The 16,478-nt window shown below is 46.7% G+C and overlaps 1 protein-coding gene across 17 annotated transcripts in view; it reads right to left on the bottom strand.

Moving 5' to 3' along the window:
• Positions 1-2,888: 2,888 nt before the first annotated feature.
• Positions 2,889-16,478, bottom strand: part of jakmip3 (Janus kinase and microtubule interacting protein 3) — an 84,567-nt gene continuing 70,977 nt past the window's right edge. For 7 of the 17 annotated variants that reach the window (XM_071394626.1, XM_071394624.1, XM_071394622.1 and 4 more), the window contains 8 exons: positions 13,543-13,602; positions 9,993-10,058; positions 9,747-9,815; positions 9,076-9,153; positions 7,981-8,184; positions 4,561-4,626; positions 4,317-4,358; positions 2,889-4,220 (listed from right to left, as the gene is read on the bottom strand). In XM_071394626.1, coding sequence (XP_071250727.1) covers positions 4,074-4,220; positions 4,317-4,358; positions 4,561-4,626; positions 7,981-8,184; positions 9,076-9,153; positions 9,747-9,815; positions 9,993-10,058; positions 13,543-13,602 — 732 coding nt within the window. In that variant the 3' untranslated portion in view covers positions 2,889-4,073. Of the gene's footprint in view, positions 4,221-4,316; positions 4,390-4,560; positions 4,627-7,980; positions 8,185-9,075; positions 9,154-9,746; positions 9,816-9,992; positions 10,059-13,542; positions 13,603-16,478 lie in introns of all 17 variants that reach the window. The other 10 variants (XM_071394630.1, XM_071394628.1, XM_071394621.1 and 7 more) reach the window with 3 other exon arrangements.

Here is a 16,478-nt window from a genome sequence, read left to right on the forward strand (position 1 = left end):
TGTGTGTGTGCTTGGTTATGAAGGTGCAGTAGTACATAAAAGCGGGGCTTGATCCCATTTAATGGCAACATGTAATCTGGAATGGAATCTACACTAGGGGAAACAGCACCACTGGTAAACATGGAATCTACACCAGGGGAAACAGCACCACTGGTAAACATGGCATCTACACTAGGGGAAACAGCACCACTGGTAAACATGGAATCTACACCAGGGGAAACAGCACCACTGGTAAACATGGAATCTACACTAGGGGAAACAGCACCACTGGTAAACATAGAATCTACACCAGGGGAAACAGCACCACTGTTAAACATGGAATCTACACTAGGGGAAACAGCACCACTGGTAAACATGGAATCTACACCAGGGGAAACAGCACCACTGGTAAACATGGCATCTACACTAGGGGAAACAGCACCACTGGTAAACATGGAATCTACACCAGGGGAAACAGCACCACTGGTAAACATGGAATCTACACTAGGGGAAACAGCACCACTGGTAAACATGGAATCTACACCAGGGGAAACAGCACCACTGGTAAACATGGAATCTACACTAGGGGAAACAGCACCACTGGTAAACATAGAATCTACACCAGGGGAAACAGCACCACTGTTAAACATGGAATCTACACTAGGGGAAACAGCACCACTGGTAAACATGGAATCTACACCAGGGGAAACAGCACCACTGGTAAACATGGAATCTACACCAGGGGAAACAGCACCACTGGTAAACATGGAATCTACACCAGGGGAAACAGCACCACTGGTAAACATGGAATCTACACTAGGGGAAACAGCACCACTGTTAAACATGGAATCTACACTAGAGGAAACAGCACCACTGGTAAACATGGAATCTACACCAGGGGAAACAGCACCACTGGTAAACATGGAATCTACACCAGAGGAAACAGCACCACTGTTAAACATGGAATCTACACCAGAGGAAACAGCACCACTGTTAAACATGGAATCTACACCAGAGGAAACAGCACCACTGTTAAACATGGAATCTACACCAGAGGAAACAGCACCACTGTTAAACATGGAATCTACACCAGAGGAAACAGCACCACTGTTAAACATGGAATCTACACTAGGGGAAACAGCACCACTGTTAAACATGGAATCTACACCAGGGGAAACAGCACCACTGTTAAACATGGAATCTACACCAGGGGAAACAGCACCACTGTTAAACATGGAATCTACACCAGGGGAAACAGCACCACTGTTAAACATGGAATCTACACTAGGGGAAACAGCACCACTGTTAAACATGGAATCTACACTAGGGGAAACAGCACCACTGTTAAACATGGAATCTACACTAGGGGAAACAGCACCACTGTTAAACATGGAATCTACACTAGGGGAAACAGCACCACTGTTAAACATGGAATCTACACTAGGGGAAACAGCACCACTGTTAAACATGGAATCTACACCAGGGGAAACAGCACCACTGTTAAACATGGAATCTACACTAGGGGAAACAGCACCACTGTTAAACATGGAATCTACACCAGGGGAAACAGCACCACTGGTAAACATGGAATCTACACTAGGGGAAACAGCACCACTGGTAAACATGGAATCTACACTAGGGGAAACAGCACCACTGTTAAACATGGAATCTACACTAGGGGAAACAGCACCACTGTTAAACATGGAATCTACACTAGGGGAAACAGCACCACTGTTAAACATGGAATCTACACTAGGGGAAACAGCACCACTGGTAAACATGGAATCTACACTAGGGGAAACAGCACCACTGTTAAACATGGAATCTACACTAGGGGAAACAGCACCACTGGTAAACATGGAATCTACACTAGGGGAAACAGCACCACTGTTAAACATGGAATCTACACTAGGGGAAACAGCACCACTGTTAAACATGGAATCTACACCAGGGGAAACAGCACCACTGGTAAACATGGAATCTACACCAGGGGAAACAGCACCACTGTTAAACATGGAATCTACACCAGGGGAAACAGCACCACTGTTAAACATGGAATCTACACCAGGGGAAACAGCACCACTGTTAAACATGGAATCTACACTAGGGGAAACAGCACCACTGTTAAACATGGAATCTACACCAGGGGAAACAGCACCACTGTTAAACATGGAATCTACACTAGGGGAAACAGCACCACTGTTAAACATGGAATCTACACCAGGGGAAACAGCACCACTGGTAAACATGGAATCTACACCAGGGGAAACAGCACCACTGGTAAACATGGCATCTACACTAGGGGAAACAATTTCCAGATGTGTCATAAAGCATTCATATAATATTAATCTTACCTCAGTTTGTGGTGGAGACTTTTCCTTATTTGGTTTCAGAAGAGATGTCATCTATCCTAGTATTCAGATATGGCTGGTGATGTCCAGTGTTTATCATTTCAAGTCTTCTGTGTGTGAGTGTGTGTGTGTGTGCGTGCGTGCGTTGCGTTCCTGTGTGTGTGCGTTGTGTTCCTGTGGGTGTGTGTGTGCGTGTGCGTGCGTTGTGTTCCTGTGGGTGTGTGTGTGCGTGCGTTGCGTTGCGTTCCTGTGTGTGTGCGTTGTGTTCCTGTGGGTGTGTGTGTGCGTGCGTTGTGTTCCTGTGGGTGTGTGTGTGCGTGCGTTGCGTTGCGTTCCTGTGTGTGTGCGTTGTGTTCCTGTGGGTGTGTGTGTGCGTTGTGTTCCTGTGGGTGTGTGTGTGCGTGCGTGCGTTGTGTTCCTGTGGGTGTGTGTGTGCGTGCGTTGCGTTGCGTTCCTGTGTGTGTGTGTGTGCGTTGCGTTCCTGTGTGTGTGTGTGCGTGCGTTGCGTTCCTGTGTGTGTGTGTGCTTGGTTATGAAGGTGCAGTAGTACATAAAAGCGGGGCTTGATCCCATTTAATGGCAACATAATGCATAAAATACATCTTTCATACACAATCTGCTTTAACATGGAGTCATAAAGATTCAATGGGAGGTATTTGTCTCCATCAGGACATAACAGAACAAACCCACCCTCTCCATCAGGACATAACAGAACTAACCCACCCTCTCCATCAGGACAAAACAGAACTAACCAAGGTCCCCATCTGAAACAAACACACCCTCTCCCAAGCACCAAGGGGGAAGATCAGATTTACATAAATCTGATCAAATGGAAAATTCTAAAATCATTGAAAGCTCCTTCATTCTTCATCAACAATTTTTTAAAATCTAATTTAGCATTTTATTTATTCCTCTTTTGAGAAATGTATTTTAAAATCTTTGCCTTTTTTTTTTCATACATACAAAAATACATGATGTCTAATAATACCACCGTTTGGCTTCTGGTTCCATTTCAAACACTGAGATTGAGGAGTTAATGAGTCCCACAGCATGTCTGGACTAGACAGGAGAAGGGCTGAGGCCATAGAGATAGATAGAGGACACACTGGCCACAAAGCCAGTTTTAGTGTGGGCAGCATCATTGAAGGCTTTCACCATTTTAAAGTTCGGGGATGGGCCCTCTTTCTGTGACAAGCTCCCTGTGTGTGTAATAACAGCGTGGTCAGATAGTGTAAACAGTGGTATGGTGTCCATTTTAGGAAACGCTCAGCTTCAGTGGAGTGTGTGTGAACGTTAAGAACTATGGTAAAATGTCTCACTTCACCGTCGTTTAACATAACCCAACACCTAGTGACCTCGTCAAGAGGTTTTGGATCTCTTGGCTAAAGTGTTGGGTTGACAGAAAAGATCCAGGTTCAAGCCCCGAGCAGGAGTACCGCCTGACTTCACTACAGTTCGTTTTCAATCAATCAATCAAACTCTTCTTCTTCATGCTTCCAAAGGGAAGCGACCAGAGCACCACCTGCTCAGCAGGGAAAAAAACCCACAAAACACTCCCATTTAAGAATTCTTCAATTCCACTGAAGTCTTCATCCATAGAGAGGAAGTCCTCCATAGAGTCTTCCATCGAGACGTCAACATCATCATCACTAACGAGGGACAGCAGTCAGGTTTAAAAGGTTACTGAAGTTTTAAAAAAAAACAGTTTTTTTTGTCTTTAAAAAAAAACACGGTCATAGTATTCTATCTAAAGTCAGTGTTGTAGCATAGTTGACTGGTTTCTCGTGTGAAGAAGTCTTCGAAAAGACTTTCAGGACTCTGGGAGCCATCTTGGATTCCAAATCCTGTCCTCTTGAACACAATGTACAAGACATTCTGGAAACCTGTGAACTGAAATGAAAATATGACATCATGCACAGTATATAGCCTCATTTATTATTTGGAATAGCTAAATAAAACAGACATTTAGATAAAAAAAATACATACTTGCTCTTGCTTCCCTGGAGAACTATGACCAAAGAATGAAGGCTAAAGAAAAAAACAAAAATAAAAATAAAAACTGAACGAATTGAAAAGAAGAGAATAGAGAGAAAGGAGTCATTTTTTTTGCCAGACAGAAAAAAACATCAATTTGTAGCATTTATACTCCATGTCAGATTCCATCTAAATAAATGGAACAATACAACACAGTGTCACTGGTTTCTAAAGGGACCATTTGACCCGGATGTACCTTTTCTTCCAGTTCCTTTATCTGTCTTTTCTGTGCTGCTATCCATTCCTCCAGCTCTTTGATTCTCTGGACATGAAAAACAGGATGAACAATAAGGTGGAGAACAAGTGGAATCAGATTAGAGTAAATATTTAATATTGCTATACTGTAGCTGAGGAAGGAGAATCTCCCTGGGGAATGTACTGTAGGGTAGCTGAGGAAGGAGAATCTCCCTGGGGAAAGTACTGTAGGGTAGCTGAGGAAGGAGATCTCCCTGGGGAATGTACTGTAGGGTAGCTGAGGAAGGAGATCTCCCTGGGGAATGTACTGTAGGGTAGCTGAGGAAGGAGAATCTCCCTGGGGAATGTACTGTAGGGTAGCTGAGGAAGGAGATCTCCCTGGGGAATGTACTGTAGGGTAGCTGAGGAAGGAGAATCTCCCTGGGGAATGTACTGTAGGGTAGCTGAGGAAGGAGATCTCCCTGGGGAATGTACTGTAGGGTAGCTGAGGAAGGAGAATCTCCCTGGGGAATGTACTGTATGGTAGCTGAGGAAGGAGAATCTCCCTGGGGAATGTACTGTAGGGTGAGGAAGGAGAATCTCCCTGGGGAATGTACTGTAGGGTAAATGAGGAAGGATAATCTCCCTGGGGAATGTACTGTAGGGTAGCTGAGGAAGGAGATCTCCCTGGGGAATGTACTGTAGGGTAGCTGAGGAAGGAGAATCTCCCTGGGGAATGTACTGTAGGGCAGCTGAGGAAGGAGAATCTCCCTGGGGAATGTACTGTAGGGTGAGGAAGGAGAATCTCCCTGGGGAATGTACTGTAGGGTAAATGAGGAAGGATAATCTCCGTGGGGAATGTACTGTAGGGTAAATGAGGAAGGATAATCTCCCTGGGGAATGAACTGTAGGATAGCTGAGGAAGGAGATCTCCCTGGGGAATGTACTGTAGGGTAGCTGAGGAGGGAGAATCTCCCTGGGGAATGTACTGTAGGGCAGCTGAGGAAGGAGAATCTCCCTGGGGAATGTACTGTAGGGTAGGTGAGGAGGGAGAATCTCCCTGGGGAATGTACTGTAGGGTAGCTGAGGAAGGAGAATCTCCCTGGGGAATGTACTGTATGGCAGCTGAGGAAGGATAATCTCTCTGGGGAATGTACTGTAGGGTAGCTGAGGAAGGAGATCTCCCTGGGGAATGTACTGTAGGGTAGCCGAGGAAGGAGATCTCCCTGGGGAATGTACTGTAGGGCAGCTGAGGGAGGAGAATCTCCCTGGGGAATGTACTGTAGGGTAGGTGAGGAGGGAGAATCTCCCTGGGGAATGTACTGTAGGGTAGGTGAGGAAGGAGAATCTCCCTGGGGAATGTACTGTAGGGTAGCTGAGGAAGGAGAATCTCCCTGGGGAATGTACTGTAGGGCAGCTGAGGAAGGATAATCTCCCTGGGGAATGTACTGTAGGGTAGCTGAGGAAGGAGATCTCCCTGGGGAATGTAATGTAGGGTAGCCGAGGAAGGAGATCTCCCTGGGGAATGTACTGTAGGGTAGCTGAGGAAGGGAATCTCCCTGGGGAATGTACTGTAGGGTAGCTGAGGAAGGAGAATCTCCCTGGGGAATGTACTGTAGGGTAGCTGAGGAAGGAGAATCTCCCTGGGGAATGTACTGTAGGGTAGCTGAGGAAGGAGAATCTCCCTGGGGAATGTACTGTAGGTTAGCCGAGGAAGGAGAATCTCCCTGGGGAATGAGACCCACTAGTAATGGTCCTTTCTCTCACCTCCTTTAGACAGGTATGTGTTATACTGCAGATAGACACAGTAACAATATTGTCTCATTACCTGCAGTATGTGTTATACTGTAGATAGACACAGTAACAATATTGTCTCATTACCTGTAGTATGTGTTATACTGTAGGAAAACATAGTCTCATTACCTGCAGTATGTGTTATACTGTAGATAGACATAGTCTCATTACCTGCAGTATGTGTTATACTGTAGGTAGACAGTCTCATTACCTGCAGTATGTGTTATACTGTAGGTAGACAGTCTCATTACCTGCAGTATGTGTTATACTGTAGGTAGACAGTCTCATTACCTGCAGTATGTGTTATACTGTAGGTAGACAGTCTCATTACCTGCAGTATGTGTTATACTGTAGGTAGACAGTCTCATTACCTGCAGTATGTGTTATACTGTAGGTAGACAGTCTCATTACCTGCAGTATGTGTTATACTGTAGATAGACAGTCTCATTACCTGCAGTATGTGTTATACTGTAGATAGACAGTCTCATTACCTGCAGTATGTGTTATACTGTAGGTAGACAGTCTCATTACCTGCAGTATGTGTTATACTGTAGGTAGACACAGTAACAATATTGTCTCATTACCTGCAGTGTGTCATAGATTGACACAGTAGTAATCGTTGTTTCTCACACCTGTTCTGCCTGGTATTAAATAGACTCAGCAGTAATGGTCCATTGTTTTACTGGCTGTAGATACAGTGATAGCTGTCTCTTCTCTCACCTGCTGTGTGTTGTACCAGCTCTATCCTCTACCAGCTCCATCCTCTACCAGTACCAGCTCCATCCTCTACCAGCTCCATCCTCTACCAGTACCAGCTCCATCCTTTACCAGCTCCATCCTCTACCAGTACCAGCTCCATCCTCTACCAGCTCTATCCTCTACCAGCTTCATCCTCTACCAGCTTCATCCTCTACCAGCTTCATCCTCTACCAGCTCTATCCTCTACCAGCTCCATCCTCTACCAGCTCCATCCTCTACCAGCTTCATCCTCTACCAGCTCCATCCTCTACCAGCTCCATCCTCTACCAGCTCCATCCTCTACCAGCTCCATCCTCTACCAGCTCCATCCTCTACCAGCTCCATCCTCTACCAGCTCCATCCTCTACCAGCTCCATCCTCTACCAGCTCCATCCTCTACCAGTACCAGCTCCATCCTCTACCAGTACCAGCTCCATCCTCTACCAGCTCCATCCTCTACCAGCTCCATCCTCTACCATTACCAGCTCCATCCTCTACCAGCTCCATCCTCTACCAGTGCCATCCTTTACCAGCTCCATCCTCTACCAGTACCAGCTCCATCCTCTACCAGCTCCATCCTCTACCAGTACCAGCTCCATCCTCTACCAGCTCCATCCTCTACCAGTACCAGCTCCATCCTCTACCAGTACCAGCTCCATCCTCAACCAGCTCCATCCTCTACCAGTACCAGCTCCATCCTCTACCAGCTCCCTCTACCAGCTCCATCCTCTACCAGTACCAGCTCCATCCTCAACCAGCTCCATCCTCTACCAGCTCCATCCTCTACCAGCTCCATCCTCTACCAGCTCCATCCTCTACCAGCACCAGCCTCTACCAGCACCAGCCTCTACCAGCACCAGCCTCTACCAGCTCCATCCTCCTCCATCCTCTACCAGCTCCATCCTCTCACCTGCTGTGAGTGCTGTAGCATTTCCATTCTCTCCCTGAGGATCTGTGAGTCCCTCTCTCTTAGCTCCATCATGACCCCTCTCTTCCACTGCTCCACCGCCCGACACAGTGTCTCCCTCTCGTCGTCCGACAGCATCTCCGACATCTTGGCCCCCGCATCCTGTTGCAGGGCATCAAACAGCATCGCCTCTAGCTCCAAGATCCTCTGGAGGGAGGGAGGGGAGAGAGGGATGGAAGGATGGTGAGAGAGGGGAGAGAAAGAAGGAGAATGGCAAGGTAGTTGGTGTTACACCTGACAACCACAAGCGGGCACAGCTGCAGCTAGTCAGTGGGTGGACAATGTGATCCACTGGCTCAATGTTTTCTATAAAAACATATACACTGAGTATATAAAACATTAAGAACACCTGCTCTTTCCATGACATAGACTGACCAGGTGAATCCAGGGGAAAGCTATGATCCCTTATTGATGTCACTTGTTAAATCCACTTCAAATCAGTGTAGATGAAGGGGAGGAGACAGGTTAAAGAAAGATTTAAGCCTTGAGACAATTGAGACATGGATTATGTACGTGTGCCATACACAATCCACGTCTCAATTGATTTAAGCAAGACAAAAGATTTAAGTGCCTTTGAACGGGGTCTGGTAGTAGGTGCCAGGCGCACCGGTTTGAGTCAAGAACTACAACGCTGCCGGGTTTTTCATGTGTATCAAGAATGGTCCACCGCCCAAAGGACATCCAGCCAACTTGACAACTATGGGAAGCATTGGGCCAGCATCCCTATGGAACGCTTCTGACACCTTGCCCCGATGAATTGAGTCTGTCCTGAGGGCAAAAAGGGGGTGCAACTCAATATTTGGAAGGTGTTCTTAATGTTTTGTACACTCAGTGTATATTTTCACTTTAGTCATTTAGCAGATATCAATCAAATGTATTTATAAAGCCCATCTTACATCAGCTGATGTCACAAAGTGCGGTACAGAAACCCAGCCTAAAACAGCAAGCAATGCAGGTGTAGAAGCACGGATGCTTTTATCCAGAGTGTTAGTTTTACAAAGGCAAGTTTATTTCCTGGAACATTTGAAATGTTCTCACCTTGTGAGCCTGAGCCATGGACTGCTTCCTGTAATCCAACTCCTCATCCAGATAGCCTTTCTGTTTACTGAACACATGCTGCACATAACACACAACACATCCTGATCATCCAGCCAACTCCTACTGAAGATTCATACAAAACCATTCATTCATTCATTCATTCATTTAAAACCATTCATTCATTCATTCATTCATTAATATAAAACCATTCATTCATTCATTCATTCATTCATTCATACAAAACCATTCATTCATTCATTCATATAAAACCATTCATTCATTCATTCATACCACTCATTCATTCATTCATTCATTCATATAAAACCATTCATTCATTCATTCATTCATTCTCTCTCTTTCATTAATTCATTTGATAATTAATTAATTAATTCATTTCTTTAATTAATTAATTAGTTTGTTAATTCATTATTTCTTTCATTCATTCATTCATTTGATAATTCATTATTTCTTTCATTCATTCATTCATTTGTTAATTCATTCATTCATATAAGATGTCTGTTAAATACTGTAGGTCAGGCTACAATAAATTGCCAGTTGCCAATACACTTTAAACATATAACACGTACTTCCATGCATCAGCAACATATTAAACAACTTGAGCAACATGCTAAATAAGAATGGTTCAAATAAAATGTAGATCAGCCATTTACCTTCTCACTTTCAATGTCCATCCTTTTCTGTGCTAAAGCTGTTTTGGTGACCTCTATATTCTCAAGCCACTGAAAGGAGAAGATAATAAACTGGGATATTCAGCTGGGAATAAAACATGATTTTATCTCATTAACACAATGATGCAAAGCCTAGTGTACGACAGGGATTCAAAGACAAGGCTGGCATTCAAAACAAACAAAGATTGAACAGCCTTTTGAAATGTAAGTTGCTGAAAATATAAATACCCTCTCTGCTAGCGTTAAGACGGTCCTGGCGTGAATGACCACCACCTGCTCCTCATTGGATAGGTTCTGGGTGGTACATGGCACATAAGGAGAACACAACACTCAGACACTCCGTATCAAGCAGACAAGATCCATCAACACTCAGTATCAAGCAGACAGCAGATCCATCAACACTGAGACACTCAGTATCAAGCAGACAGCAGATCCATCAACACTCAGACACTCAGTATCAAGCAGACAGCAGATCCATCAACACTCAGTATCAAGCAGACAGCAGATCCATCAACACTCAGACACTCAGTATCAAGCAGACAGCAGATCCATCAACACTCAGTATCAAGCAGACAGCAGATCCATCAACACTGGGACACTCAGTATCAAGCAGACAGCAGATCCATCAACACCCAGACACTCAGTATCAAGCAGACAGCAGATCCATCAACACTCAGACACTCAGTATCAAGCAGACAGCAGATGCATCAACACTCAGACACTCAGTATCAAGCAGACAGCAGATCCATCAACACTCAGTATCAAGCAGACAGCAGATCCATCAACACTGAGACACTCAGTATCAAGCAGACAGCAGATCCATCAACACCCAGACACTCAGTATCAAGGAGACAGCAGATCCATCAACACTGAGACACTCAGTATCAAGCAGACAGCAGATCCATCAACACTCAGTATCAAGCAGACAGCAGATCCATCAACACTCAGTATCAAGCAGACAGCAGATCCATCAACACTCAGTATCAAGCAGACAGCAGATCCATCAACACTGAGACACTCAGTATCAAGCAGACAGCAGATCCATCAACACTCAGACACTCAGTATCAAGCAGACAGCAGATCCATCAACACTCAGTATCAAGCAGACAGCAGATCCATCAACACTGAGACACTCAGTAACAAGCAGACAGCAGATCCATCAACACTGAGACACTCAGTATCAAGCAGACAGCAGATCCATCAACACTCAGTATCAAGCAGACAGCAGATCCATCAACACTCAGTATCAAGCAGACAGCAGATCCATCAACACTGAGACACTCAGTATCAAGCAGACAGCAGATCCATCAACACTGAGACACTCAGTATCAAGCAGACAACAGATCCATCAACACTCAGTATCAAGCAGACAGCAGATCCATCAACACTCAGTATCAAGCAGACAGCAGATCCATCAACACTGAGACACTCAGTATCAAGCAGACAGCAGATCCATCAACACCCAGACACTCCGTATCAAGCAGACAGCAGATCCATCAACACTCAGACACTCCGTATCAAACAAACAGCAGATCCATCAACACAGAGGAGACTGATAGACAGAGTGATGAGTCCAGTGAGGTTGGAGCGGACCCTACTACAGGCAAACAGCAGATCCATCAACACAGAGGAGACAGATAGACAGAGTGATGAGTCCAGTGAGGTTGGAGCGGACCCTACTACAGGCAAACAGCAGATCCATCAACACAGAGGAGACTGATAGACAGAGTGATGAGTCCAGTGAGGTTGGAGCGGACCCTACTACAGGCAAACAGCAGATCCATCAACACAGAGGAGACAGATAGACAGAGTGATGAGTCCGGTGAGGTTGGAGCGGACCCTACTACAGGCAAACAGCAGATCCATCAACACAGAGGAGACTGATAGACAGAGTGATGAGTCCAGTGAGGTTGGAGCGGACCCTACTACAGGCAAACAGCAGATCCATCAACACAGAGGAGACAGATAGACAGAGTGATGAGTCCGGTGAGGTTGGAGCGGACCCTACTACAGGCAGACAGCAGATCCATCAACACAGAGGAGACTGATAGACAGAGTGATGAGTCCGGTGAGGTTGGAGCGGACCCTACTACAGGCAAACAGCAGATCCATCAACACAGAGGAGACAGATAGACAGAGTGATGAGTCCGGTGAGGTTGGAGCGGACCCTACTACAGGCAAACAGCAGATCCATCAACACAGAGGAGACAGATAGACAGAGTGATGAGTCCAGTGAGGTTGGAGCGGACCCTACTACAGGCAAACAGCAGATCCATCAACACAGAGGAGACAGATAGACAGAGTGATGAGTCCGGTGAGGTTGGAGCGGACCCTACTACAGGCAAACAGCAGATCCATCAACACAGAGGAGACAGATAGACAGAGTGATGAGTCCGGTGAGGTTGGAGCGGACCCTACTACAGGCAAACAGCAGATCCATCAACACAGAGGAGACAGATAGACAGAGTGATGAGTCCGGTGAGGTTGGAGCGGACCCTACTACAGGCAGACAGCAGATCCATCAACACAGAGGAGACTGATAGACAGAGTGATGAGTCCGGTGAGGTTGGAGCGGACCCTACTACAGGCAAACAGCAGATCCATCAACACAGAGGAGACAGATAGACAGAGTGATGAGTCCGGTGAGGTTGGAGCGGACCCTACTACAGGCAAACAGCAGATCCATCAACACAGAGGAGACTGATAGACAGAGTGATGAGTCCGGTGAGGTTGGAGCGGACCCTACTACAGGCAGACAGCAGATCCATCAACACAGAGGAGACTGATAGACAGAGTGATGAGTCCAGTGAGGTTGGAGCGGACCCTACTACAGGCAGACAGCAGATCCATCAACACAGAGGAGACTGATAGACAGAGTGATGAGTCCGGTGAGGTTGGAGCGGACCCTACTACAGGCAGACAGCAGATCCATCAACACAGAGGAGACTGATAGACAGAGTGATGAGTCCAGTGAGGTTGGAGCGGACCCTACTACAGGCAGACAGCAGATCCATCAACACAGAGGAGACTGATAGACAGAGTGATGAGTCCGGTGAGGTTGGAGCGGACCCTACTACAGGCAGACAGCAGATCCATCAACACAGAGGAGACTGATAGACAGAGTGATGAGTCCGGTGAGGTTGGAGCGGACCCTACTACAGGCAAACAGCAGATCCATCAACACAGAGGAGACAGATAGACAGAGTGATGAGTCCGGTGAGGTTGGAGCGGACCCTACTACAGGCAAACAGCAGATCCATCAACACAGAGGAGACTGATAGACAGAGTGATGAGTCCGGTGAGGTTGGAGCGGACCCTACTACAGGCAAACAGCAGATCCATCAACACAGAGGAGACTGATAGACAGAGTGATGAGTCCGGTGAGGTTGGAGCGGACCCTACTACAGGCAAACAGCAGATCCATCAACACAGAGGAGACTGATAGACAGAGTGATGAGTCCGGTGAGGTTGGAGCGGACCCTACTACAGGCAAACAGCAGATCCATCAACACAGAGGAGACTGATAGACAGAGTGATGAGTCCGGTGAGGTTGGAGCGGACCCTACTACAGGCAAACAGCAGATCCATCAACACAGAGGAGACTGATAGACAGAGTGATGAGTCCGGTGAGGTTGGAGCGGACCCTACTACAGGCAAACAGCAGATCCATCAACACAGAGGAGACTGATAGACAGAGTGATGAGTCCAGTGAGGTTGGAGCGGACCCTACTACAGGCAGACATACATGTACATACATGTAGATAGGAAACGAACATACACTTACGGCATTATCCCCCAGTATATCTAGCTTTTTCATTAGCTCTGTGATGATGATGTCCTGCCAGGGAGAAGAGACAAGAACATCAGGTTAAACTTCAAATCAAATAAAGTCCTTAACACTCCCTCTAGACCAAGGGTATTCAACTCTGACCCTACGAGGACAACTACTGGGTGTCTGTTCTACCTGATGTCCCAGATTTAAATCAGGCCCTGATCATTAATATCACCCACCGGGTGTCCCAGGTCTAAATCAAGGCCCTGATCATTAATATCACCCACCTGGTGTCCCAGGTCTAAATCAGGCCCTGATCATTATTATCACCCACCTGGTGTCCCAGGTCTAAATCAGGCCCTGGTCATTAATATCACCCACCTGATGTCCCAGGTCTAAATCAGGCCCTGATCATTATTATCACCCACCTGGTGTCCCAGGTCTAAATCAGGCCCTGATCATTATTATCACCCACCTGGTGTCCCAGGTCTAAATCAGGCCCTGGTCATTAATATCACCCACCTGGTGTCCCAGGTCTAAATCAGGCCCTGATCATTATTATCACCCACCTGGTGTCCCAGCTCTAAATCAGGCCCTGATCATTAATATCACCCCACCTGGTGTCCCAGGTCTAAATCAGGCCCTGATCATTAATATCACCCCACCTGGTGTCCCAGGTCTAAATCAGGCCCTGATCATTATTATCACCCACCTGGTGTCCCAGGTCTAAATCAGGCCCTGATCATTAATATCACCCCACCTGGTGTCCCAGGTCTAAATCAGGCCCTGATCATTATTATCACCCACCTGGTGTCCCAGGTCTAAATCAGGCCCTGATCATTAATATCACCCCACCTGGTGTCCCAGGTCTAAATCAGGCCCTGATCATTATTATCACCCACCTTGTGTCCCAGGTCTAAATCAGTCCCTGATCATTAATATCACCCACCTGGTGTCCCAGGTCTAAATCAGGCCCTGGTCATTAATATCACCCACCTGGTGTCCCAGGTCTAAATCAGGCCCTGGTCATTAATATCACCCACCTGATGTCCCAGGTCTAAATCAGGCCCTGATCATTATTATCACCCACCTGGTGTCCCAGCTCTAAATCAGGCCCTGATCATTAATATCACCCCACCTGGTGTCCCAGGTCTAAATCAGGCCCTGATCATTGTTATCACCCACCTGGTGTCCCAGGTCTAAATCAGGCCCTGATCATTAATATCACCCACCTGGTGTCCCAGGTCTAAATCAGGCCCTGATCATTAATATCACCCCACCTGGTGTCCCAGGTCTAAATCAGGCCCTGATCATTATTATCACCCACCTGGTGTCCCAGGTCTAAATCAGGCCCTGATCATTAATATCACCCACCTGGTGTCCCAGGTCTAAATCAGGCCCCGATCATTAATATCACCCACCTGGTGTTCCAGGTCTAAATCAGGCCCCGATCATTAATATCACCCACCTGATGTCCCAGGTCTAAATCAGGCCCTGATCATTAATATCACCCGCCTGGTGTTCCAGGTCTAAATCAGGCCCTGATCATTAATATCACCCACCTGGTGTCCCAGGTCTAAATCAGGCCCTGATCATTATTATCACCCACCTGGTGTCCCAGGTCTAAATCAGGCCCTGGTCATTAATATCACCCACCTGGTGTCCCAGGTCTAAATCAGGCCCTGATCATTAATATCACCCACCTGATGTCCCAGGTCTAAATCAGGCCCTGATCATTAATATCACCCACCTGGTGTCCCAGGTCTAAATCAGGCCCTGATCATTAATATCACCCACCTGGTGTCCCAGGTCTAAATCAGGCCCTGATCATTAATATCACCCACCTGGTGTCCCAGGTCTAAATCAGGCCCTGATCATTAATATCACCCCACCTGGTGTCCCAGGTCTAAATCAGTCCCTGATCATTAATATCACCCACCTGGTGTCCCAGGTCTAAATCAGGCCCTGGTCATTAATATCACCCACCTGATGTCCCAGGTCTAAATCAGTCCCTGATCATTATTATCACCCACCTGGTGTCCCAGCTCTAAATCAGGCCCTGATCATTAATATCACCCCACCTGGTGTCCCAGGTCTAAATCAGGCCCTGATCATTATTATCACCCACCTGGTGTCCCAGGTCTAAATCAGGCCCTGATCATTAATATCACCCACCTGGTGTCCCAGGTCTAAATCAGGCCCTGATCATTAATATCACCCCACCTGGTGTCCCAGGTCTAAATCAGGCCCTGATCATTATTATCACCCACCTGGTGTCCCAGGTCTAAATCAGGCCCTGATCATTAATATCACCCACCTGGTGTCCCAGGTCTAAATCAGGCCCCGATCATTAATATCACCCACCTGGTGTTCCAGGTCTAAATCAGGCCCCGATCATTAATATCACCCACCTGATGTCCCAGGTCTAAATCAGGCCCTGATCATTAATATCACCCGCCTGGTGTTCCAGGTCTAAATCAGGCCCTGATCATTAATATCACCCACCTGGTGTCCCAGGTCTAAATCAGGCCCTGATCATTATTATCACCCACCTGGTGTCCGAGGTCTAAATCAGGCCCTGGTCATTAATATCACCCACCTGGTGTCCCAGGTCTAAATCAGGCCCTGATCATTAATATCACCCACCTGATGTCCCAGGTCTAAATCAGGCCCTGATCATTAATATCACCCACCTGGTGTCCCAGGTCTAAATCAGGCCCTGATCATTAATATCACCCACCTGGTGTCCCAGGTCTAAATCAGGCCCTGATCATTAATATCACCCACCTGGTGTCCCAGGTCTAAATCAGGCCCTGATCATTAATATCACCCACCTGGTGTCCCAGGTCTAAATCAGGCCCTGATCATTAATATCACCCACCTGATGTCCCAGGTCTAAATCAGGCCCTGATCATTATTATCACCCACCTGGTGTCCCAGGT

This window comes from Salvelinus alpinus, chromosome 3, assembly GCF_045679555.1.
Source record: "Salvelinus alpinus chromosome 3, SLU_Salpinus.1, whole genome shotgun sequence".
Lineage (NCBI taxonomy): Eukaryota > Metazoa > Chordata > Actinopteri > Salmoniformes > Salmonidae > Salvelinus > Salvelinus alpinus.